Below are 25,136 nucleotides of genomic sequence, written 5' to 3'. Positions count from 1 at the left end.
TTGGAGAGAGCTGATGACAATCTTCTGATCTTTGAAATGTTTTCATCACCATCTATTTCAGAGGAATGCATTGGTCAAAACAGAAAACACAGTAGCACTCACTCACATCAATCATTAAGTAAGCACATGATCCAGATCTCTCAATGCAAAAGCAGCACTTTTGGGCACATGGGCAGAAATCAAACTTTTGCATTTGTCAGCAGTGCTCATCAAGGGCATCGACAATGTGGCGGCTGGCAGTCTCACCAGGAAGTTTCCAACCTTGCAGTTGATGTTATCCAGAATGACTTTTCTAAGAGTTAGCAGCCGGTTCGGAAAACCTTTTCTGCATCTATTTGCAACCAAGGGCAAAGCTCATCTTCGCAGGTTCTGCTCCAGGTTTCCAGTGGACAGAGCCTGGGAAGTGGACGCATTGGTAATGAAATGGCAGAGACGTCATCTCTATGCATTCCCTCCATTCCCAATGATCTTGAAGGTTCTCTCTAAGTTCCAGCAGAATAGAGGGCACTTGATTCTTGTAGTTCCATATTGGCCACAGAGGTCTTGGTTTCCACTGCTAAAATCCCATGCTCTTCACCCTCCTTGGGAACTGCTGATGTCTTCTTCTTCTTCTCTCAAGACTTTGGCGCTGGCCTTATGGCTCCAACTCTTTCTGTCATTTTAGAGGTTAAGTAGCCTGGACTTCTAGCACTGGGACTTTCTCCTTCTTTGGTGGAGGTAATTCAGCACTCTAAAAGAACTTGCAACTTGAAGCCTTACTCAAAGCACTCAAAGTCTTTTGGCACATGGTGTTCTCATGATCTTTCTGCACCAGTCTGCGATTTGTCTGATGTTTTGCACTTCTTTCTGGGTGGGTTACACATACATTTCTCTCTCACAACTGTGAGAGCTCAATGGTTTGCTATAAAAGTTGTGAGGGAATTTTCTGAATCTTTCTCTGTGGTACATTCTTTGGTCTCTAGGCTGTTTAAAAGCTTTTCGATGGTAAGTGCAATGAAAAATACTCTTTCTCCTGCATGGGATCTTGCCATTGTGTTTCAGGCTTTGCAATATTGTCCTTTTGAACCTTAGGATGTTGTAGATTTGAAACTGCCTTATAAAGTTTGAAGTTGTTAAATACACATGATGTTAAAAGAGCTCTTTTGATATATTTTAACAGGTCTCAGCAGTACAGGAAAACTGAATCAGTGTTCATGACTTTCGGTCAGTCTGGAAGGGGGAAGAAGGCAACTTCTATGACTCGCAGTAGATGGATTAAGTCCACAATGTCATTGACTTTGCAGGACAATGCAGGAGAACCTCATGTTCACGGAAGATCCACAAGAGGAATGGCCACTTCCTGGGCAGAGTTTCAGTGAGTATCAATCCAGGATATGTGTAGGGTGGCTACTTGGTCCTCAGAGCATAACTTTGTTAAATATTACCGCCTAAATAGTGTTTCAAATTTGCATTTGAATTTGAGGACAAGTGTCTTGAACTCTGCATTATTGTTCGCTATTGCTTTCACTTATGTTTTTGATTGTGGCATGCATTAAACCTGGGGTGATGCATAATTGCCATGGTTCATTCGGATGTATGTCGTTACTACGCATGCATTTACAACGCATGCCTTTACGACGCAACTTTTACAACGCAAGTCGTTATAACGACTTGCGTTGGGGGGCGCTGGATAGTGAATAGTTTAATTTACTATTCCAACTCCAGTCTCCGTGGATAGTAGGGAAGGAGTTGGATAGTAAATTAAACTATTCCCTATCCTGGAGCGCCTCCCAGCGCAAGTCGTTGTAACGACTTGCATTGTAAAAGTTGCGTCGTAAAGGCACAGCATTGTAAAAGTTGCGTAGTAAACGCTGTTCCCCGTTCATTCTGTTCTTTCCTTTCAGTTTGTCAAAGGACTTTGGTATACCTCATTTTGTAATGACTGGGACGAGGGACTTACCTTTAATCTTCTTTATCCTTAGTGCATCTCATCCTCGTCACAGTCATTACTTCTCACCCTCCTACTAGTCCTTTGACAAGAGGTTGGGTTCTAGATAGCTCCCTTTACGGCACCCAGTTTGGGTGGGTAGGTCTTGTCTTCTCGGATCCTCCTATTCTTTGTTCTGTCATGAGGTGACAACACCTCATTTGATAATGACTGTGACGAGGATGAGATGGACTAACGATAATAAAGATTACCGGTACGTAACCTAATCATCTCCCGAACCTAGAAGTTTTTTTGAGGCTCCCATCTGCTCATATATGTAACAGCCAGTTTGACCCTAAGCTGCACCATCATGCCTAAAATCAAACATGTCACGTTCTGATGAACTGAGCATTCAGAAACCCCACAAAGTAATCAGCATTTACCCTATCACACTGAAAACAGAGAGTGTCTGATGGATTTTCATTTGCGCTAAAACCACTCTACCCTCCTTCATCCCAGTGGGATTGACTCAAGCGTTGACTCACTTCATGGAGAGCTTTTAACAAAGAATGCATCGTAAGCAGGATTACAAATTGTTTTAAGTACTCTAAGCACCGAGTCCCCATCCATGGGCATTCATTTTACCTATCAGAGTACGACAGCAGTTATAATCTTGGTTTCTTAAATATAACTAATTGGGCTAACACACTTGATAACAAAGAATTGTAAAAGTAAAGCCTAAGACAGCATGAAGTGGTCAGGCAACCTTACACACAGAATAACACAGATCTAACATTTTGTGGGTATACCTGGTGAACCATTGTAGGCAGGGAAACTGGAATTAACATAAAAAATCAAAAGGAGGAAGCGTAGAGGTATGAGATAGAATCACCCTCCTAAACGATTCAAATAAACATAGGGATTCTATCAATATGTGGAGGTGATATTTAGAGGTTTTAATATTTTATAATGAAGTGATAGGCTCTCTCTTAGCAATGGAAAGATGAGAGCACGTGTGCTTTGTTAAAATACCCCTCACACACTAAAAAAATCCATTAGTGTCATGCTTCATCATAGGGGTCTTCCCGTCCCTATAACGGGGCGGGGCGTGCTGCAACCAGACGGACTACGCGGGAGCACTGTAAGAGTGACAGATCTATGTGTGGGTGTAGTGATATCAGTGAAGTGTAGGGATCTAACTAGTGAAATGCACGAAAAATGAAAAATTAAAAATTCCCTGGCTAGTAGAACAAATACATTTTATTGGTATCTCTAGCTGGAAACGTTAAAAAGGGGGGATAAAAAGTAGAGTGAATGCTAACTACTAAGTCGACATGTTTCATAGACAGTCCCCAACTGTCTACTCATCAGGACCTTTCAGTGATCCCTACTAGGAAACAAGCTCAGTTCTACAGTAATATGCCTACTGTCCTATAAATATAGCAGCAAAAATCAGCTGAATATTTATGCTTCGGGGCATGAGCTGGCCCTAGTGAAGCAAAACACCAAAAAATTGGTGCCAAAAGGAAATGACCAGTGGTCTCTGTAAGTGAAAAAAGAAAAAGGGGGGAAAAAGCACAAACATAATTTTATTTACACTTCTGTTCGTTCGACGTACATCAATTCATGAAGTCGCATTCATTACTAATTTAGAATCTGTTTTTATATTTGCCAATTCATTCGTCACATATGTTGTGCATTGGTCAATTTGCACCTCCAGATTATGGGCGCTCTGCCCGACGTATTTGTCCAAGCAACCGACCAGCTGAAGGCGGTTATTTATTCATTCATCATCCATACATTTGTGGCTCAACGCACTCATACACCCAATCACACTGGTAGGAAAGAAAACCCATGAGTCAAATGTTTTTTTAGGAAAATCAGTAATCTAGCACACAGTACGATTGAAGATAGTAATCAACACATTCATGATATACATACTTTATCGTTCGTTTGACTGTGCCCCATGAGCTGGCAGGCGGGGGAAGTATTTGCTCGGTCTACTGGAGAGATAAATAAATATTTCCGCCCTCAATAATGGATGCGGTATACTCAGGTACTGGCAATTACAATAGTGAGCCTGTCACCCGTTGTTTAAAGACTCAGGGTCAGAGTCTGATACTCACGTTACCGGCCTGGCACCTCGCCTCTCACCCCTACCGTGCAGCTCCGAGGACGCGTGGTCTCTCGTCTGCGCTGTAGATATACTGTTTGCAAGTACCGTCCATGTGGGTGATTGCTTCCGGATGACGCCAGGATGTCCTTTTCGAAGACTTCTGGGAATACCAGACACCACGGAATGTGGTGATGGAATGTTGTTCCCTAGCCCTAAAGGAGAACTTCTTTGAGTATAAAGGCACTCTATATCTACAGAAACATGGCTGTAGCATGGGCAGCACATTCGCTCCCAGCATAGCGGGGCTGTACGTGCACCATTTGGAAGTGAATAAAATACTGCATCCAACCAACCCCTACAGAGATAACATCAAAGTATGGAAGCGATACATCGATGATATCCTGATCATCTGGGATGGAGATGAGGGGATTGCGAAACATTTTCTGAGCTGGTTAAACTTGCAAGACGATTATTTGAAATTTACTAGCACCATCTCCAATTGCAATTTGGTGTTTTTAGATTTGAATATTTTTCCCAAAGACGGCAGACTAATGACCACGACCCATTTCAAAAACACTTCAAAGAATTGTCTATTGTTGTACAACAGCTTCCACCCGAGACATTTGCGGGATAATCTACCGTATGGGCAATTCCTGCGTCTTCGCAGGAATTGCACGGAGATCAAGGACTTCAAACTACAGTCCAAGGACCTAGAGAAGAAGCTGGCAGCCAGGAAATATCCAGACAAGATCATCAATCAGGCATACAAACATTTTTCGTGCATTTCACTAGTTAGATCCCTACACTTCACTGATATCACTACACCCACACATAGATCTGTCACTCTTACAGTGCTCCCGCGTAGTCCGTCTGGTTGCAGCACGCCCCGCCCCGTTATAGGGACGGGAAGACCCCTATGATGAAGCATGACACTAATGGATTTTTTTAGTGTGTGAGGGGTATTTTAACAAAGCACACGTGCTCTCATCTTTCCATTGCTAAGAGAGAGCCTATCACTTCATTATAAAATATTAAAACCTCTAAATATCACCTCCACATATTGATAGAATCCCTATGTTTATTTAAACTGGAATTAACACCTTGGGTGCTTCAGAAGATCCTCTGCTGTGCTGGGCCAGAATGGAAATGGGTGTGCTCATGACGAGCTCAGCTCGTCATGAGCACACGAGAGGTATACCTCATGACGAGCTGAGCTCGTGATGAGCATCGAAGGGGTTAAGCGACATTTTGGCAACCAATTAATGTCAGAAGAATGACTAAATTATGCGGCAACAAAAGACTATACAGCATAACGTGCCATGTCCTGTGTCAGTGCTATTTCACTATTTTGTTATTTTAACACCCATTAATACTTTCTAGGCAAAGGTTTCACCTCATTAGTATCAGCCTAGCACCTGAATCTGCAATAAAAAGGCGATCTGTTAACTCTTTCAAAGGGTCTGCTACTGTAGGGCACAATTTGTGGTGTCTTTTTAGCAACATTTGATCTAATTCAGCTAGAAACAATTTGTTGTCATAATATGCCAATTATACAGCAGATGGAGGATTATGCGGCAAGTGCAGTATATCTATAATTATGCCGAAAATGCCACTGCTAGTTAATCACATAATTCCTGTAGCCCTGGTAATAAGGTGTGCGGGTGGCAGAAAAGAAATGTGTGCCTCCTTTCTGTGGCTTTGTTATGCCCACGGGCCTAGCTGACAAGTAGACCTGTGTGAGCTGTTATGCCTTTAACCAGTCATGGCTTTTTTTATCCAACAGCACTTTGCATTCTGGGAGTTGTAATTTTCCCATTAAAACTATTGTCTAAAAGTCCCAGTACGTGAGGTGTGGCTGGCTGATTCAGTTTATTGTAGTGCAGAAATGACACGCAATTTAATACAAAAGTATGTACTCTTGCTAAATATTCCCGGAGTGGGGAAGTCAGGGTAGTTTCAAAACAGCTAAATCCTTCTTTGTCTTACTTCCGCGTTGCTAATTTTTCTTATAAGGTACATAACAACATCACGTAAAACCCCAGGGTGTGTTGCAACTTCTGGGCAGGAAGTGAAAGGGCTATCGGGTATTGATGTCATAATAGGTCTCAAAACCAGAGCAGACGTTATCAAACAAAGGAACATTCTGGAATGCTTATTGCTGGTGATTGTTATTCATGAAGAACTGAGAGAAAAGTACGTATTTTGCCTTACACTAGCTGACTCCATTAACATAATTACCCTGTTTTTTTCTGATTTCACCTTGAATTGATTGAGTTCGATCATAGATACTGAAGGGCAGATTTACAACTTCTGGCGCATCTTTGCTAATCAGCAGGGATGCGCCAGAACAGTTGCGATACGCCAAACCACCCGTGCACCACCACTGATGCGCTACATTTACAGTGCGGCGCACCGTGGTGCACGGATGGGCAGATGCGTGTCGCATCCCCAGGTGGCGCATTGCTGGAGTTGCGGCGCAAGCGCGATGCAGCTCCAGCAAGGCTCGGGGTGCCCCTATGTCTAACATGCTGCGTCAATCCTTACGCCTGCTTCAAGCAGGCGCAGGGTTTTGACGCAGCATGGCCGTAAAAGTAGATTTCACTCAGCCACTTTTCCGAGGCGTTCCTGCGCTGGAACGCCCCCCCCCCCCCCTGTGCCGGAACACCCACATGTGGCACAGGTCTTTACAACGTGACGCATCTCCCAGATGCATCAGGCTGTAAATACCCCGCAGCATGGCGCTGGCTTTACGCGCCGCTGCGTCACAAAAGTGACGCAACGGCGGCGCAAATGTGGCGTACGGGGCTTGTAAATCTGCCCCTAAATTTACCATGTCCACGTGTGATGCAATGGTCCAGTCCAGGTTTATTCTTTGAATTGTGGGACTTGTAGTCTTAGTTTTATAATGGAACAGACAACACGTCACAGAATTGGAAAAAAGACATGGACTGGAACATCTCATCACACATGTAGCTGGGAAACTAGGCAGGGCTGTTCAATAGTTTTTTATAATCTAAGCAACCTCTGCGCCTGTTATGTTCTTTGACAACTTTTCTGTGTTTTTGTACTATGATCCCATGCTTCGGTACTTTACGACTTTTTCGTGTGTATTCTTATATTTATCCCATGCTTGTTCTTTCCCCCATATTACTGCATGTATAATGTGTCATACTATTCATTATGTTTAATCAGCTTTGATCATTGTAAAGCGCTCTGATATCCGCAAGGATCTTGTTCGCGCTCTATAAAACCCTCTAAATAAATAAAAAAATAAACATATGTATGTTTCAAGCTGCGACATGCCTGGTACGATTAGTTTCATCCTGTCCCATGTTTCTTCTCTGTCCTCCTGTAACGTAGCATGGGGCATTTATCATTAAACATTCAAGACTGCATGTCCCAGAATGCAATGCATGGGCTGGGAAAAACAACAACTCTGGCGTGCACTGTGGAGGTTACAAGAGGTCTGCTGAGAGGGCCTTGGAAGATGGGCACAACCATGACTGTCCCCTCCTCCTCTTTCCGATACGATGATCGTGCAGCGAAGACATGTTTAGTCCTGTGTGTACCATGACATCTACACCAGATGAACCCTCGAATGTTATTCGCGGTGGGGGCCGGCCAGTTATCGTATGGGGTCAACAGGAACAGCGGTCCAGGCGCCATCCTTCCACAAGGGCAGCGGTTCCATCCTGAGCCGGCAGCCTTCCGCGAGACTACAACCCCCAGCGTGCACCCGCCGACCGCACAACCAGAAATAAAGACATTTTACATTTGTAGAAACGTTTTTTTTCCTGCGCTTCCCATGCGTGCTGCCCCCACCCCGCTCCGGCCGGTGACCGGACGTGAGATGTTAAGTCGGATTATCGCACGGGAAGGAATACAGCTCTGGCACACCCCTCTTCCTCATCCCCGCCTCCTCCCGCGAGGGAGGCGACTAAAAAAAGAGCTGATACTGACTTCCTGTGACAGTTCATTTCCTGGTTGTGTGGCTAGGGTCAGCCCCGCTGATCAGCTGCTCTGCCCCCACCTATGTGAGCCACCCCCCTCTGCGATGCCCTCCCCTCGGCCCCGTGCGGGCCCCCACACAGTTCCCACCGCGCCCCCTCCTGCAGGCAGGATGCTGGCCTGACCGCCTCGTAGACTGCTGAGCAACCGCTGCCTGGACCAGGGGTGGGGGGCGACCCCTGGGGGCTCCGTGCTGGAGAGGAGGGGAGACTTCCTGCTTCTAAAGGAGGACCTGGAGGCAGGTGAGCGGAGTGGGCGGGAGGAGAGGGGACCTTGTTACATGTGCCCATATGCACAGGAAGAAAAAATACATTGTATATAGTCTGGGAGAGTGATACAGTAATTTAAAAGAACGATGCTTTCTGCCCTCTCCCATCCTGCATCCCAAAGATGGGGGCATCCCTTTTATTTTATCAGGCTCGGAAAGCGCTGCATGCTGCCAAGGTCACTCCAAGGCACTAACACTGCAAAAAAGCATAACATTATAAAGATTGTAACAACCTTCACATGAACCATACAGTTCCATGAAGCGGCATGACTGTTTCGCCAAGCGCTACATACAAATAAACATTTTATTTTATTTAACTGTGTTCTAAAGATTGTCCACGCGGCTTATAGAAAGCAGTACAGTTATGACAAGAATTGTTATTCTCACGTTCTAGAATATAATTTCTGCCATAAGTGCTGCAAAAGTACAGCTATCTCGGGAAAATTCATTCTTTTGTGTTTTTAATTTGCAGTGTAAATTTTGCAGACGCACACACCTTGTCCCTTGCTATTATTTTTGTCGTAATGTTTTTATTGCCATTTATTAACTTCCTCGCATATATATTTATAGCAGCGAGCATAGTTTATTTATTCTGTTTATACAGTGCTAAAATAAATTAGCAATTTCCAGTCAATTGGATATTAGTTTCCTCCACCTTGGTTTAATGTTGAGTGGGTGAACGTGTCTTATAGCATGACATGGGGGCACCTGGCAGCTATGTACAGTTAAATTTTTTCGCAGGCCTGTAAAGCAAGAGAGATCATGTGTACTAGAAAAAACAAGGTAACTGGCCTTCTTGACCTATGCTCCTAGGATCCGGTATGGACTCTGTACACACCAGGACCACCTCACCCCTGATCACATTTAGGAAAGACCTAAAGACTCCTCTCTTTTAAGAACACTACATCACAGTGTAGTACCAGTCCACTGCCTCTCTCGGAATCTAGGTTTTTGGCACAACTACTTGCTGACTGTGTCTTTACCTTTGACCCTGTACATCACTCTGCAGTCTTTGTGCTCAGTTTCCGCTGACATCCCATAAGTACAGGCAGGCATGCACAAGGGAGCAATTGCACTTTTCATATAGAAATTATTCCTCAAATCTAAGTAATGAATCTGTGAAAATCTTTTTATTTATCATATCATAAGTGCTACTATCAGATCTGTCTGTTACTTATACAGCATAGTAGGGTTTAAATTGCAAGTAGGCATGGAGGCTATAAATTCAAGTGATGTTTTAACATATAGTGCAGGAGAGGCAGTGTGCTTCTCTGGTGCATGGGAGAATATATGTTTTGATTTTTATATTTATATATATTAATTTTTTTACAAGGCACTCTCACCAGCTAGTAATGTCTCTGTGCTATATACAGCAAGTATATATTTAGTTGGGCACACAGTCAATCTTGTGCATTCCAGGCACCCGCAATAAGTATGTGTTTCTGTTCCTATTACTCAGTGATCGTATCCCCGGATACCTATAGGTTGAATTATTATTATTATTTTTAATAAAAAGCCACGTTTAATTCTGATGTTCATGCGGTTTCTGAGCACACCCAAAACTGGCAGAGAAGGGAAATGAGACTCGCAAAAACAGCAACTAACTTGTGGGGTGTGAGAATAATTCAATCAACATATACCTTTCATTTTCTCTTAACATTTGTTTTTTGACTTTTAAAGGATATTAAATTGTCATTTGTTTAAAATTATACAATATTTCAAAATGGCGGTATCACAGTAGTACAACATGAAAGGTACCTATGAGACGAGTAACACAGTGAGGTAAATTACCCCTAGAATTAGTGAATCTTGCTTCTACTTGTAATTACCTGTTTTTATTTAATTTTATTCTTTCTTTTTTAGGTTGAAATAGAGGGAATTACTGTATACCTTGTACACTCCAGCATATCAGAAAGTGGGATTGGCTGTATTTTTTTGTCGATGCATATCGTGTTACTCACCACAACGGATTTCGTGGCGACCCCACTGTGTAGGAAAAGTCGCTTAAAAAAGAAATCTTCATACATATTGTGCCCCCTCACCTCCCCTGTGTGACTGCGGACATGAAAAAGTTTTTTGATTCCCGCCGGGACCAGGGTGGATCAGGCCCTGGTTCTGGAGGTGGTGGTGGTGGTCCTGGGTCTGGTGGCCCTGGGACAGGTTACATTGGCAGAGTTTTCAGCATCGGGCGGTTCCAGGTGACGGTGGACGAGGTGCTTGCAGAAGGTAAGAATTGAACATTCTTTCACTTGCAGTCCAAAATATGTGATTCAAATTTCTATAGCTGCTTTGTTCCTAATGCCCACTACCCTCCCCAGGGAATGTGCTGACGGGCGGTTTGGGACAGATTATTGCTTTCTGCTATCCTTATGTCCACAAGTGGGGTGTCACCCTTTGCTGAGACTCACCCAAGCTAGGTCACTGTAGGCGGAATTTAATTCTGCACTAACCTCCACCCCTCACCTTCCTCAGAGGTTCTGGGGAGAAGCCCAAGACCATGGAACCACATCGAAAGGTGGATCTTCATTAACTAAAATATGTTCTTTTCAGCCGCTTCCCTACTAGCACAAGCCAAGTCAGTCATCTATAGGCAATATCAGTCACCCATGCACATAACAGATCCTCTCTCGGCCATGACTGTATCCTTTCCCCATGGGCCTCACTAAAGGTGGCATACCGTGAAAGGCTTGCAGGAGATTTTGTTTGTGCAGGTACTTACATACATGAGGTCTTGCACATATACTCTCATAGTTTCTCTTTGTGGCAGGTCCCGACTACAGCTTTATTTTTTTATATAGGTTTATATGCAGCACTTATGTTATGCAGATTTGTAGAGCGCACTATCTCTCAACAGGGTTTCCTGGAGTTGAGGAGGTGAGGGTTTATACAATCCTAGGGCTTAGTGGGACTATTCAAAAAGTCACATCTTCAGCTTCTTGCAGAATTCAAGAAGTGATAAGGAGCTCTTGTGTGGTGGCAGATCATTCCACGTTTAGGAGCGATGTAGGAGAAGGCTCGACCACCGCATCTGGTTTTCTGTATGCATGAGATAGGTGCAAATAGGAGTCTAGATGATCAGAGTTGTCAGGAAGGTTTGTGAAAGCTGATATGATTGTTGAGGTGTGTTGGGCCAGTGTTCTGTAGTGCCTTGAAAGTGTGGGTGAGGAGTCTGAATTGTGCTTTTTTGTGTATGAGGATCCAGTGGAGCTTCTTCAGGTGTGGTGTGGGGGGTTGAGTCATTCTGTCCGCAGAGTTCTGAATGGTTTGCAGCCTTCTTGTGAGTTTTTTGTTGATCCTTGCATAAAGGGTGTTTCCGTACTCTAGCTTTCTTGTGATCTGGGCATGTATGACAATTTTCTGGGTGCTGATTGGGAGCTATTTGAAAGTCTTCCTCAGTTTCTTTAGAGAATGAGGCAGTGACAGCGTTGACTTTGGCGGTCATGTCAAGTTTGCGGTCGACGATCCTGAGGTTCTTGGCAAGAGTGATGAGTTTTGGTGACGGCCCTACCTCGGTTGGCCACCAGATGGAGTTCCACAGTGAGATGCTGTTCTTGAAGATCACGGTTTACGTTTTAGGATATGCATTTTTGCAAGGGATATACCAATTAGGTTACTCCGATTACAAAACACACAATCCCTTGCTCTCCAGCCACACAGCCACAAGGTCGACCCGGGTCCCCAGGACACTTTGCTGCTGAACAACTAGCAACCTGGTATGAGCATTCCATTGATGTAGTAGGGGATTTGTTTCAGAATGACCACTTGCTTACATTTTATCAGATATGTCAGGAATATAGCATGCCCCGAATCAAGTTTCTATTACACAAGCCGTTGTTAGGAGGCCTCAGGACACTGTGAGATATGATGACACAGAAGCACCAACACATGCAGTGATGCATGCGCTACACACCTCGGGAACAGGTCGACACCTAATCACTTGATTTTATAGAGCCATTCGGTTTCACACTGGAATTTATCTGAGCCAACTTCGTCAAAAATGGGAGGAGGATTTAGCGCCCCCTGCATGACACTGAATGCACACTGGCACTTGAATCTTCTCATGCTGTCTCTAGAAACTCGCTATTCAAGAACATTCAAGATGATTTTTTAGGTCTCGCCTGTCGATGCGCATGCGCATCGAGCAAGCGAGACTATAGGGGCTCATCCAGACTTTATCTAACTTGCAAGGAATCGTGGCGATTCCTTGCAGTGCCCGTGACTTTTAAGCTCAATGCGCATGTGCATTGAGCTTAAAAGCGCGTGCACATGCACCCAGCCGCCTACTCTCTCTCTCAGCCTTCCCACAACTCCGCCCCCTCACTACTTGATTGCACGGGCGCTAGGCCGTGCCTCCCCTACTCTCCTCCCCCCTCCTCCTCTCCTCCCATGCCTGCCTGCCTCAACTCTCCGCCTCCCGCCCCCTCCCCCTAGTTTATTTACAACGGATGCATGCAAACATGTTTTTTCAGATTGCAACGTTATTTTCTGCATTTGAACTGCTGAATGCTAAAGCTGACATGGATTGCAAGGAGTGGCGGTTTGCTCGGAGCCGAGTTCAGTCCTACACTGACTGCTTGGCTTCTTTGTCTCACACACTACAGAAAACATGGTGAAGGGAGGGGGAGGGCTTGGAGCTGCGAGGTTTGTCCCCTTCCGGTCTGACAGCCGAGAACCGGATTCCTGGGTTGCTGTTCGGTTCATTCACTCCAGGATCAACCGCCTCCTGTCCCGCCCCCTCCCCTGAGTCATCCTGCCTGCCCCTTCCCGCCGTGTCGCATTTCTCCTCCCCCCTCCCCTCTCTTCCCTCCGTCTTGTTCTTCTTGCTCACTTGTCACTCTTTGCCCCTTACTTCTATCCCTTCCTTTCTATTCCCTCTCTGAACCTCCTTCTATGCCCATCTCCTGTTCCTTTCTTTTCTCCAACATTTGCCACGTCTGCTTTCCTCGTCTCCCCACACGTTTGCCTCCCTTTACCTCTGTTTCCTTAGCTCCTCGTTTCTCCCGCCTACTCTCACATCTTTCTCTTTTCTTTCTACCCTCTCGCCCCCACTTCTCTTCGTGCTCATCTGTTCTCCACACATTTCTCTCACTTAATTCATCAGTCATTCTCTCTTTGTTTCTGCTTACTGCCTCAATCCAATCGCTTTACTTTTTCTTCTCAATTCCGCCCACACCTCTTTGCATACACATTTTCCTAGTACTTTCCTCGTTACTTCAACCCCGTTCTGCGCGCACTTTCGCTCTGTCCATTTCTCTACTATTCCTTATCTCCGAACTCCGCTTCAGGGTCCTGCTCCGCCATCTCACCTGCTCTTACCCTTGCATTTTTTCTGCGATTCATCGTCTCTTCTCTCTCTTTTAGTTTTATTCCTGTACACTTTGTATATTCTCCCTTCTTGGTGCTCGGCTCAGGTTTTACCAGACTCTCCCGCGTCACCCCCTGTCCTCCTGTTTTCCTACGGCCTCTTTCATTCCCCATTCTCCCCGATTTTCTTCTCGTAGACAACTGTCTGCCTTTCTCCGCGTGCGCTCCTTTCTTCCCTCCCACGTCCCCAGAGGAGCTCCCAAGGTGAAGCCCGGCCACGCTCACCTCACTGCGGCCCATTAAGTGCTGTATTTGTTCTGGTCACTGGTCAAGGGCTGGGCCGTGCCGCTACCCCTGGCAGCTCCCGCTGGGGCCGCATTATCACGCACTGACGCCCAGCCATTTGTCACCACTTCCTTAGCGGATGAAGAGGGGCTTCTGGGTTTAGGCGGGGATGGGGGGAGGACGCCAGTCAGCTATTATTATGAAGACCACCTATAGAAACCAATTCAGCATGCCGCAGGCTCTTTTATTGAAACACACTGCTAGTCTGGGCGCCCGCACGTGACGTGACTTCATAAATCCTTTAATATTTATATATTTATTTTTTTAGCATCAGAGCCCTAAAGTCCCCAAGCATGATGTCCAGGGGAGACAGCATGGGTTGAAGACCCTTCTGGCCCTGGGGACACTACCAGACTGAGAGAGGCTCTGTTTGGGTGTGGTGCTATTGTATATGTGTATGGTGTTTACTTATGAATCACCTGTCCATCTCGTGCTGCGTCACAAGAGGCACAGGGATGACGGTTGAGAATGTTATTACTTATTACAGCATGGCGTTCTGACGTTTGGCCGGTTGGGGTGGCTGTTGGAATGCCTGTGTTCTGACGATGACTTTGACGAGAAAGGATTCGGTCTTGGGTTACTCCTGTATGAGACCTAATACATTCTCCAACTTTGACTGCTTCCGCTTTTTGTCTTTTAACTCCACCCAACAGGTGCACTCAAGTCCGACAGTGCCCTCCACAGTAGCCAGTAGATGGCCTTAGTGACGTCAGATGCACTGCCTTCTGTGAGTGATGCTTGGTTAGGGCAGAGTCTGTAAGACAGGTATGCTGCCCGAGGAATATGGTTATGACTCACTCGCTGACGCGCACAGCAACTCTGCTGACGCGTTTAGCTGGATTTTAAATTGCGTGCCTACAGTACAATCGCACAACACTTTAGTACAAGTATTGCGTGTCTACTCTGCAATCTTTTCGCTGATGCGCACAGCAACTCTGAGTGCAGTCTCTTTCAATCGCTGACACACACAGCACGTTCCCATCTAATTGTGTGTATACAGTACAACATATTATATCCTATGTCTTCATTAACAATATAGTGTATCTGTACTGAATATATATCCAGCATTTCAGACTGCATTTCAGAGCTTTTAAAAATGTTTATGGCTTTTTTTTGTTGAAATTCTTTAGCATTGGCTACAGGAAACAAAAATGCTAAAGATTTACAAAAAAACCCCATAAACAATTCTAAAAGCACTAACTCTAATGCTGCGAGACCTATTGCATTTTCAATGCTTGTTTCATAGGGCTTACCTCACACCTTCTCAAATAAACCATAGGTTCTCATCAGCTGATCGTGCCTGCCCCAGATGCCGAGCGCTGTCAGCCAACTTTCAGCACATGCTGTGTGTGTGCCCAGATATTGCAAGTTTTTTTGCATTCAGTGCACACCCTATTGGTCAGAATTACAGAGCTAACAACACTAAACTGTTGGGAAGCTACAGACCTGGTCATTTTTTAGAGGAGTAAAAGCTTTAAGGTGCAGGTGCGCTTTGCAAATTCAGCCCTACTTTTAGGTAAGCTCATACTAATCCAGCATTGGTGTGCACAACAGCCCTGTCCTTTCTTCAGTGGTGTTGAGCCTTGCTCCATTGAGGTGAAGCAGAAAGTTCTGCGCTGCTCTGGGAGGAAGCCATAAGAATAAGAAAACGTCCCATAGCAGCAGCCTGGGACACCTTGCTAATACAACTCAAGGCACGTATAGCAGAGTATCTCTCTTCCTCCTCACATCAGTCTACTCCTCCCATGTCCTCTTCTGAAGTGGAATAACGGGACATATGGTGGATCTGGCCCCACGCTACTTATTCATGGCCACCTAACTGATATTGCAGTGGATCTGACCTTGCACTACTTACTCTCGGCTCCCTAGCAAGTGTCCTCCTCTATCCCCTCATTTGCCTAATCGTGCTTTCTGCTCGTATATTCCTCTTTTTTTTTTTTTCCTCTCCAAGTTGGACTTTCCAAACATATCTTAATACATTTTGCCTTGCGCCATGGTGGATGGCCAAAATATTTGCTGTTAGTCATAGTGCCACAGCTGACGAACCGAACTACTTAACACAAAATGTTTTTAAGATGATGAATTAATCTCTATTAATGTATGTAGTGCAAAAAAGCTTGTCATATTGTATTACTGTATTGAATAATTTAAAAGCCTAATAGAAATCTGAACACCCAATTAGGTTACTCAGTGATTGGAACACCTTCTGCAGTGAATAGTCTGCCACGCAATAGGTTGTAATCCCTCCCAAACCAAATTTACATGTAAGCTTTCTGAGGTTAGTAGAATAGTAAGCATTGAACTGGGTAATTATAAAACCAGTCACCCAGCATCAGAAGGAAATTCAATGTATGGTGTGCATTAGTCAAATGATTATCATAATTAAAGCTCCCTGTTTTCCGTTTTTACTGATTTTTTTTTTTTTTACAGATAAATACAAACAGGAAGCCAGGTATTTTCCAGTCTGTATTTATTTTGAAATGTGTATAAAAACGGAAATTGGGTTGTTTTTAAGTGATTCTAAATGCTGTCAATTGTGACTGCCAGCCCAATAACTGTGCGTATTAACGGGCAAGGGGATTAAAAAATATAGGGATTTTAGTAAAGAGCCTTAAACAGCAGTAGATTTGCACAACCTTGTTAATAACATTTACATATTTTCTTACACGTGCATATTTTACCACCTGAGTGGGTATAGATAATTGAAACCTGTCAGGCGTTAAGGCACAAGTGCACATTAGCTGGTTAAATACATGCAGAAATATACACATTTCAGCTTGATACTTTTTTGACAAAACCTAAAATAAATATGGATAAATACAGACGGAAATGACAAAAAAATAAATACCATAAACCAGGAACCCTAATCATTAATTTGTGCTCTTAAAGACAGTGTGAAATCTCAGATTGAAAAGGAGATGGCGAGACGCGTGTAGAGAGTGAATTTTGTTTGTATCACTCACACTGACTACCAGTACCCGCTGCTAGCACTGACCATTAGGGTCTGTTACTCACATTAAACTTTAGTACATGCTCCTCACATTATTACAGTCTGCTCCTCAAGCCGCCCCTTAGTCCTAGCTTGACGCACTTAAAACCGATACCTGCTCTTGACAGCGGTCAGCTGTGTCTGTGCTTCACACCAACCATTATTTTAGGTTTTATCTAGCACAATTAAGGCTCAGCCTGGCTTCAGGGCCCTTTACATAGCAGTCGACATTTTGATATTGGCAGTGATTAACATAATTTAAAAAAACATATGTATAGCATACCACTTAAAAATGTGAACAGTAGTTTCCCAATCGACACTGATGTTAACCAACAGGTGTATAGTACATATGGTGTAATATTTGAAAGTTAGAGGTGCTCAAAAAATTTAATATGGACAGCTGGCCATATTTTCATCATCAAAATCACCAGCGAGGTAGAAGAGCGAAGGGCCACGTTAGTAGGCTGATATCCGGTTTAGTGCCTGGATTAAAGATTGGGTCATGACAATCTGAACATCAAAGGCCATATATATTTGGCAACTTTTTTTTTGCGTGATTTTTGCAGTACAGTCGGAAAACATACCTTTTTTCTTCTTAACAGCATAGAACATGGCTACAGATCCTATCCATAATTTACATCAGAAGTGTAGAGGGTATAGCAGAACTTTCAGTTACATAAAATATTGGCTGTAGCACTATTTTGAGTGGACTAACTAGAAAGATGGGAGAAGGAGGAACAATAATCCGGTGTCATACAACCTACATATCGGTTCAGCTTTTTTAGCCTGGTGCCTCTCCACCGTACTTGTGACCTGAATCCCCCGCTCACCCTATCCGCTGCACTTGTGCTCAGAAGTGCCGAACAAGGACCGTACTTGCTCTGGGGTAAAGTGCCATTGCATTACATTTTTATAAGAGTTCTCCTTGTGCTGTATGCATTCCAAGTACTTTTCTGGTCTCGCCCATATTACTGGCCGGGTGTGCGCGTGTATTTCCATTCCCTCCATTTTTTTCCACGTATTTAATGTTTGATGTCCTGGAGGGAGATACTCATTGGCCGATGTAATTCAACGTACCAGTCTTTGCGCATGCAAACATAGATCCAGCTGTTGTATTCTGGCCTCCACCTAGTCTACATGGTTGGGCCCAGTGCACCTACTTCAACAGCTGATAAATGCATCTGGGAGACAAATCGAAGTCGCGAACACATCTCATTCCTTTTTAAATCGCCATTTTCTAAACTTTTGCACAGTAATAGAGTAGTGTTGCTTCTGCAAGCTTGGGGTCAATTTTCCCGTGGAAAAAAAGTCAGTTGGGGGAAAGGGAAGGGTATATAGTGATACAGCTCCGCTCCAAATCTCTAAGCTCCAGTCAAATCTCTGATTGTACCTTAGGATATCTGCTTCAACAAACGTGATGGTAATGGGTGTCTGTGTTTTTTGGGGCACACAATTCCTCATACAGTCCACAATCAGTAGCTTCTTGCCCTGTCCACCAATGTCTGCTCCTCACATATTCCCTAGTACTTCTGCCTCACATTCTCCATTAGTGCCTACTCCTTATATCTCCTACTACTGCTGACTCCTCACACTGCCAACCAGTACCCTGGTCTGTACAGTTGTGAGTTTCTCCTGCATTGTCCACCAGAGCCATCTCTTCACACTGTCCACGGTGCCAGCTCATCACATCACCCGTAGCTCCTTACATCACTCACCAGGGCCGTTGGAGAAAGTAAATGGGCACTATTGAGAGTATTAAATCAATGGGGTATCACCCACAGAATCAAAGGACCTGGGTATGAATCAGATTAAGAAAAAACAGTGGTCCTAGACTATCAATTGGAAAAAAAACTTTACATGAAAAACATTTTTGATTCTGAGAATGCAAATTAAATCAGCATACTTTGACTCAAGCTGGATAAGGGAGATATACGTCTTATCTGAAATAGCTCTATATACATTAACTGAAACTAAAACAGTACCCTAACGTATCTACAAAATCAATAAATTGTCACCACACTCCGATAAGTATACTTCTGTAGAATTTACATATTTATTTACGGTTTTTATAAAACAATAGTGATCAAGGAACGGCCCAAGGGCTATTAAGTATAGTCAGTGAGAAGGAAAAGGGTGCTCAGGTGTTTAGAAAAGGAAAGAAAGAAATTTAGTATACAGTTCTGATATTTACAATAGAACAAAGCGGGCAACCTTCCGCTGTTGGTGTGTGCCTGTCCGCACAATTTGTTTTGGGGGGTGGGAGGAAGATGGGGACGTTATAGGTACAGGCACATTGATAATAAAAGCGTCGACGTTTCGACCCTGATGCTCATGGGATGTTTAGGGCCTCGGCGGCGGGTCTTCCTCAGGATGGGGGGGGGGGGTTAAAGATCTGGCTTGGCCGTAGTCCAATGAATGGTCTGGATCGGGCACCAATAAGGCTGGTCAACTGGGAATTCAGTTCAAGCTTCCAGGGTATAGATCACCTAATGACTTGGGGAATGATTCAATGAGTAGATCAATCGGTTCTTTTTTGTAATACCAAGGGATATATGTAATAGGGCAGTCCTACCGGTGCCCCCACGGGCTATCCGGTGGTTGGAAGGAATATCGCCTCTGTTTCTGCCTGGGAATGTTTTTAGTCACCTTGAAGTAAGTGTTCTGTGCCCCGGTGACTGCGAGCCGCGTCTAGTGCGAACAGCGTCTAGCGCGAGGAGGAGTAGCTTTTGACGGCGGTGAACAGCGGTCAGACTCGACTGTGGGGGCACCGGTAGGACTGCCCTATTACATATATCCCTTGGTATTACAAAAAAGAACAGATTGATCTACTCATTGAATCATTCCCCAAGTCATTAGGTGATCTATACCCTGGAAGCTTGAACTGAATTCCCAGTTGACCAGCCTTATTGGTGCCCGATCCAGACCATTCATTGGACTACGGCCAAGCCAGCTCTTTAACCCCCCCCTCCCCCCCCCCCCCCCCCCGTCCTGAGGAAGACCCGCCGCCGAGGCCCTAAACATCCCATGAGCATCAGGGTCGAAACGTCGACGCTTTTATTATCAATGTGCCTGTACCTATAACGTCCCCATCTTCCTCCCACCCCCCAAAACAAATTGTGCGGACAGGCACACACCAACAGCGGAAGGTTGCCCGCTTTGTTCTATTGTAAATATCAGAACTGTATACTAAATTTCTTTCTTTCCTTTTCTAAACACCTGAGCACCCTTTTCCTTCTCACTGACTATACTTAATAGTCCTTGCGCCGTTCCTTGATCACTATTGTTTTATAAAAACTGTAAATAAATATGTAAATTCTACAGAAGTATACTTATCGGAGTGTGGTGACAATTTATTGATTTTGTAGATACGTTAGGGTACTGTTTTAGTTTCATTTAATGTATATAGAGCTATTTCAGATAAGACGTATATCTCCCTTATCCAGCTTGAGTCAAAGTATGCTGATTTAATTTGCATTCTCGGAATCAAAAATGTTTTTCATGTAAAGTTTTTTTTCCAACTGATAGTCTAGGACCACTGTTTTTTCTTAATCTCACTATTGAGAGTAGGCTTATCAAGAACGAAAACACCCTACCCATAGCAGTTTTTTTGTTCCCTAGCCTTACTTTGACTGATACAGAACCTATCACATTTGCAGTCCTTAATTTAAGGCAGCATTTGCCAGGACTCTGCACTAAACTCCATTTAGCAAAAAACACAGTTGATGGACAGAATGTAGAACAATGTCATACATTCACCCCAGTACAAGGATCTGGGCCTAAATCCATCGTTTTTTTGCACTCCACACCACCCTGGGTTAGACACTGGCTATATGCAAATCTGCTCTGACCCTGTGCCTCATGGGAACAGTCCAGTCCAAACTACCAAGCCATGTCTTTCCCAGACCGGAATCAAGCATCCAAGGACCGGTTTCTGGCTATCAGCCTTCATCAGCCTGGATAGCTTGACTCCAGTGGTGTGGTGAGCCTGGGACTCACGTCTGAGCATACCCAGCCCACTCGGGGTGAAAATTGCAAAAAACACAGTTGAGTGGGCTGGGTATGCTCAGACGTGAGTCCCAGGCTCACCACACCACTGGAGTCAAGCTATCCAGGCTGATGAAGGCTGATAGCCAGAAACCGGTCCTTGGATGCTTGATTCCGGTCTGGGAAAGACATGGCTTGGTAGTTCGGACTGGACTGTTCCCATGAGGCACAGGGTCAGAGCTGATTTGCATATAGCCAGTGTCTAACCCAGGGTGGTGTGGAGTGCAAAAAAACGATGGATTTAGGCCCAGATCTTTGTACTGGGGTGAATGTATGACATTGTTCTACATTTTGTCCATCAACTGTGTTTTTTGCTAAACTCCATTTAGAGCAGCAGGACATAATTGAGGTGTTTTGCATTTATGAATTTATGAATCCGCTTTCTGCGCTGTAGTCAACATTTTGCAAGAAGGAAATCCTGAAGCAGTAGTTCCACTGCTAATTGACAGTGCAACAAACATGCATTTGTGTTCTAAGAATGGCACTGTTACCAGCCAAAAGGGGCCCTCCCCATTTCTCAAGAATGGGAAGCCACCGGCTGATGGAAGCCAGGGAAAGCTAGGCCAGTGCTTGACTTCCATGAATATTGTGAGATCCGCTGGCTGGTGTGGTATTAGCATGGCCAAAAATCAGATTTAGAAATCTAGGCAAAGCAAAGAGGAGCTTCAAAACTGAACCACGGTAGTTGGATTATCTATCCAGTCCAATTTCATCGATTTGAATACTTGCACTAGTTGAGTTTTCTGTAATAGAGGCTGAACTCCGCACATCGCAATATACTATTGGTATATGTACATTGCTGTATGAATGTAGATGGGCATCCGTGAAGAGCTGTACATTTAGGAAATAAACTAGATAATGCAGCGAAAAATAGGATTGTCAATGGAGGTGGCAGTGCTGACAGGGGTTGGCTTATAAGGCACCCTTTTGAGAAGTTTTGGGCCTCTGACAGTGCATCACTGCATCTACCTTCTCTCAATACAATTATCATCATCTTGGACTTCAGACATTTTTTCTGTTTGGTCACTTGGGCCTACTATTCACAGACCCAGTTTCCCATATTCTCCACCGGTGGCCCCTTCCTTAATAAAAATAAATGTGGGTTGAGCCGCCAGAATGTGATCCGCGGTGGCCCTGTCGCCCAATAAAAGATTGTGCGGTGTGCTTTAAAGGGCAGGTTGACAAATTCGCTCTTTGGTAAGGTATGCACACTGCAGTTTAACCTGGTCTTGCCATTGGTGGGCACAGCAGCGCACTTTACATATCATGCCATGCTTGGCATTCTGTAATCCATCTGTAAATGAGAAGCTGACAAGCCTATCAAAGGCTGTGGCGGTCTGCAGTTCACGGCAAAATCCACTTCTCTAAAAATTGTGATACCAAATTTCCATCTTTTTGCATTTCTTTTCAGCTTTTGTAGTCTGAGCGCCATTGCAAGGTTCTATATATGGCTTTTGCTTTGTCATTCTTCAATATCCTTGCTACCACTGCCAGCAGGAGTTAAAAAATGTTCTCCTTTGTACCCCAGTTCACCTCGCCCTGGGCTGAAAGAAGGCTGTGATCCGCTGTGAGACTGGGATGTTCTTCTGGGTAGTAAACCTTTAGCAGGGTAATTATTAATATTTAACAGTATTACTCTGTTTGCCAGACATAAACTTTCTTTTTTCCAGTGTTCTGCCTGTTTTATGTTTCCGAGGTTTTGTGGGTTATATGGGCCAAGAATCTTTCTTTTTTTCTATAAAATTGTTCCCTTGTAATATAAAGAAATTGAATGTAACCTTGTTTTCCAGTTATATATTCACAATGCCTTCTACTTACTACAACCTAAAAACAATACCAAACCCCAGTCCACAATGGAATCCTCGAAACCTGGTTTGAGAAGATAGCATCCCAATTGGTCATGCAATGCCACACAAATGTTAAAGGTGCACCTTCTAATGATGATATAACACCAGGAACTCTTAGTAAGCAAATCACAGGAAGGCCTATAATGCTCGCCTGGGTGCAAAAGTAAACTTTCTCAAATCCAACTGTGAGCTGATAATCTATCTGTTTTAGATCCAAGGGGTTTCATGCCACAGACCAGCAAGCACCCTGAGAGAACCATGATCTATACTTGTGAAAAATTGTGATGTTGGTTGAGGGAGGTGTGAACCCTTACCAAACAACAACCAAAATGCTTGTCAGGGTGAACCACTAAAGTCGAAAAATTAACCTGTGCTTAAACCTGTGGTAGCTTGACACTAAAACAGTCAGCCTTACCTTAGAGGCAATGTGTAAACTTTGTATGCAGCACTTAAACAGTAATATAGTGAAAACACAAGGAAAAATCCCACACCAATTTAGAAAAATAAAGTTAATGTTAATAAATGATTTAACACCCACCAAAACAACAAAAATCCAACCAGTAGAACTTGAGTTATGAATTTTGAAAGATTAAAGTGAAGATAGTGCTTAAAATATCAAAGCGCTAACCATAGAAATATAGTCAGATGAGACCGGAGCAAAACTGAAAAAGTGGAGCGTGGTTTGGATACACAAACTGGATTGGGCCTGGTCTCCACTCACCTTCGGACTTAGAAGAAATTTCAAAGAAAAAGTTGAGAAGGCAAAGTTCAGTGGGCTTAAGCAGCCGGCTGTGTCCAAAGGAGGTGTTGACATTAGAGTGCTACTGGGCAAAGTCACGATAAAAATGTCTATTTTCGGACTTACTCTCTTTTGTGGAAGTCAAATCTTGAGCGGGACAAAGCTGCAGACGACAAGGTCTCCATGAGGCCGGATACCCCTCTGCTAGGAGCTGCTGAATAGGATTTATTGCTGAGAAGAACATAGCAGAACCTGCCATGAAGACGGGTCGACCAACAATGAACCTTGGGAGATCCGTGAGCAGGTGGGTCCTGGTCCCCTCTCGGTTCTCAGAGCACTTTTTGCCAGAAAATATTCTACATCTCAAGTTTCGGATCTGGGCACCTTAAGAACCACTTCCAAGGGTCCATGACAGGAGGGACGGCACTTGGAGGATCCAGGACTCACTCAGACTGGGTCCAGGTGCAGGTCTAAGATGGTTGGAGCCTTTTCTGTCCCTGAAGCTCTATCTGGGACAGAAAACCAGCCTACTAGCCCTTGGAGTCACTCTGACATTCCTGGGTTTAAGCAGAAAATCCGGTCTCGGGCAGTATGGCAGTCCTCTGAGAGCAAAGGGCAGGCTTTGGCAGCAGGGAAGTCCTCTTGGTGCAGCAGGGAAGTCCACTGAAGTATACAGAAGGCCACAGGCAGAAGTAAGGCAGTATTCTGAGCCTTTCCACAGGTTCAAAATAGAACTGAAGAGTGGACCGGAGGGTCCCATGTTTTTTACCTGGTGCAAATGGGAAGATACTGCTGGAGATGTCCTCCTCCAGAAGTGTGTGGAATTTCCTGCCTCCCTTCCATGGTTCCAGTCTATCTGAAGGCACAATAGACTAGTGTAAAGTGCTTTATGTGTGAGTTGAAGCAATGGCTTGTAAGGGCAAGTTGGGCAGGACACAGCTCCCCACCCTGCCTTGGCGGCCCATCCTGCCAACACCGAGGCTTTCTATTGTGTGGTTGTCCTGAAAGAAATACACAAAGACCTTCTGCCAGGTACACCTAGTCACGTGACCTAGGAAACTGGTTGCAGACACCAAATAGTTAGGGCAAGAAAATGACAACTTTCTAAAAGTATTTATCTTGATTGGGCAACCATGTAAACCCTTGTGGTCTTGGGTAACAATTTATATTATATAGTAGGGATGCCTACAAGGGATTTTTTTGATACACAAACATTATTTTCTTTCACAATATAACTTGTGAATGTCCAAACAGTGGCCTCAAAAACATACATTCTGGAAATCAATTTACATAATCACAAACAAATTAAATCGGAGAGCAAAAAATGAAGGAACGGCTGTGTACTTTAGTTGCAGTTTATAATACAATAAATACAATTTCAAGGGTAAAAAACTATATTCACATAAACATGAGTGACACAGACTAACAATCTTGCAACTAAAATGTCCAGATGTCACTTGTGTCAAGTACCCTTTTCTAGTACCTATTTACACAAATTCTCCTATACACTAGGTATAAATTTCTTATACAGACAGCTGTCTTAGTTTGGTGTTCACGCGTGGTGAATTGC

At 44.1% G+C, this 25,136-nt stretch overlaps 1 protein-coding gene across 14 annotated transcripts in view; it reads left to right on the top strand.

The window, feature by feature from the left end:
• The first annotated feature begins 7,842 nt into the window (after positions 1–7,842).
• The window catches only part of AAK1 (AP2 associated kinase 1), a 376,820-nt gene continuing 359,526 nt past the window's right edge, over positions 7,843–25,136 (top strand). For 3 of the 14 annotated variants that reach the window (XM_078666674.1, XM_078666675.1, XM_078666672.1), the window contains exons 1-2: positions 7,935–8,272; positions 10,162–10,524. In XM_078666674.1, coding sequence (XP_078522800.1) covers positions 10,362–10,524 — 163 coding nt within the window. In that variant the 5' untranslated portion in view covers positions 7,935–8,272; positions 10,162–10,361. Of the gene's footprint in view, positions 8,273–10,161; positions 10,525–25,136 lie in introns of all 14 variants that reach the window. The other 11 variants (XM_078666676.1, XM_078666679.1, XM_078666677.1 and 8 more) reach the window with 6 other exon arrangements.

The sequence above is a fragment of the Lissotriton helveticus genome, chromosome 11 (assembly GCF_964261635.1).
Source record: "Lissotriton helveticus chromosome 11, aLisHel1.1, whole genome shotgun sequence".
Classification (NCBI taxonomy): domain Eukaryota; kingdom Metazoa; phylum Chordata; class Amphibia; order Caudata; family Salamandridae; genus Lissotriton; species Lissotriton helveticus.
Note: the sequence above shows the minus strand (reverse complement) of the source record. Positions and strands in the feature narration are given on the sequence as shown.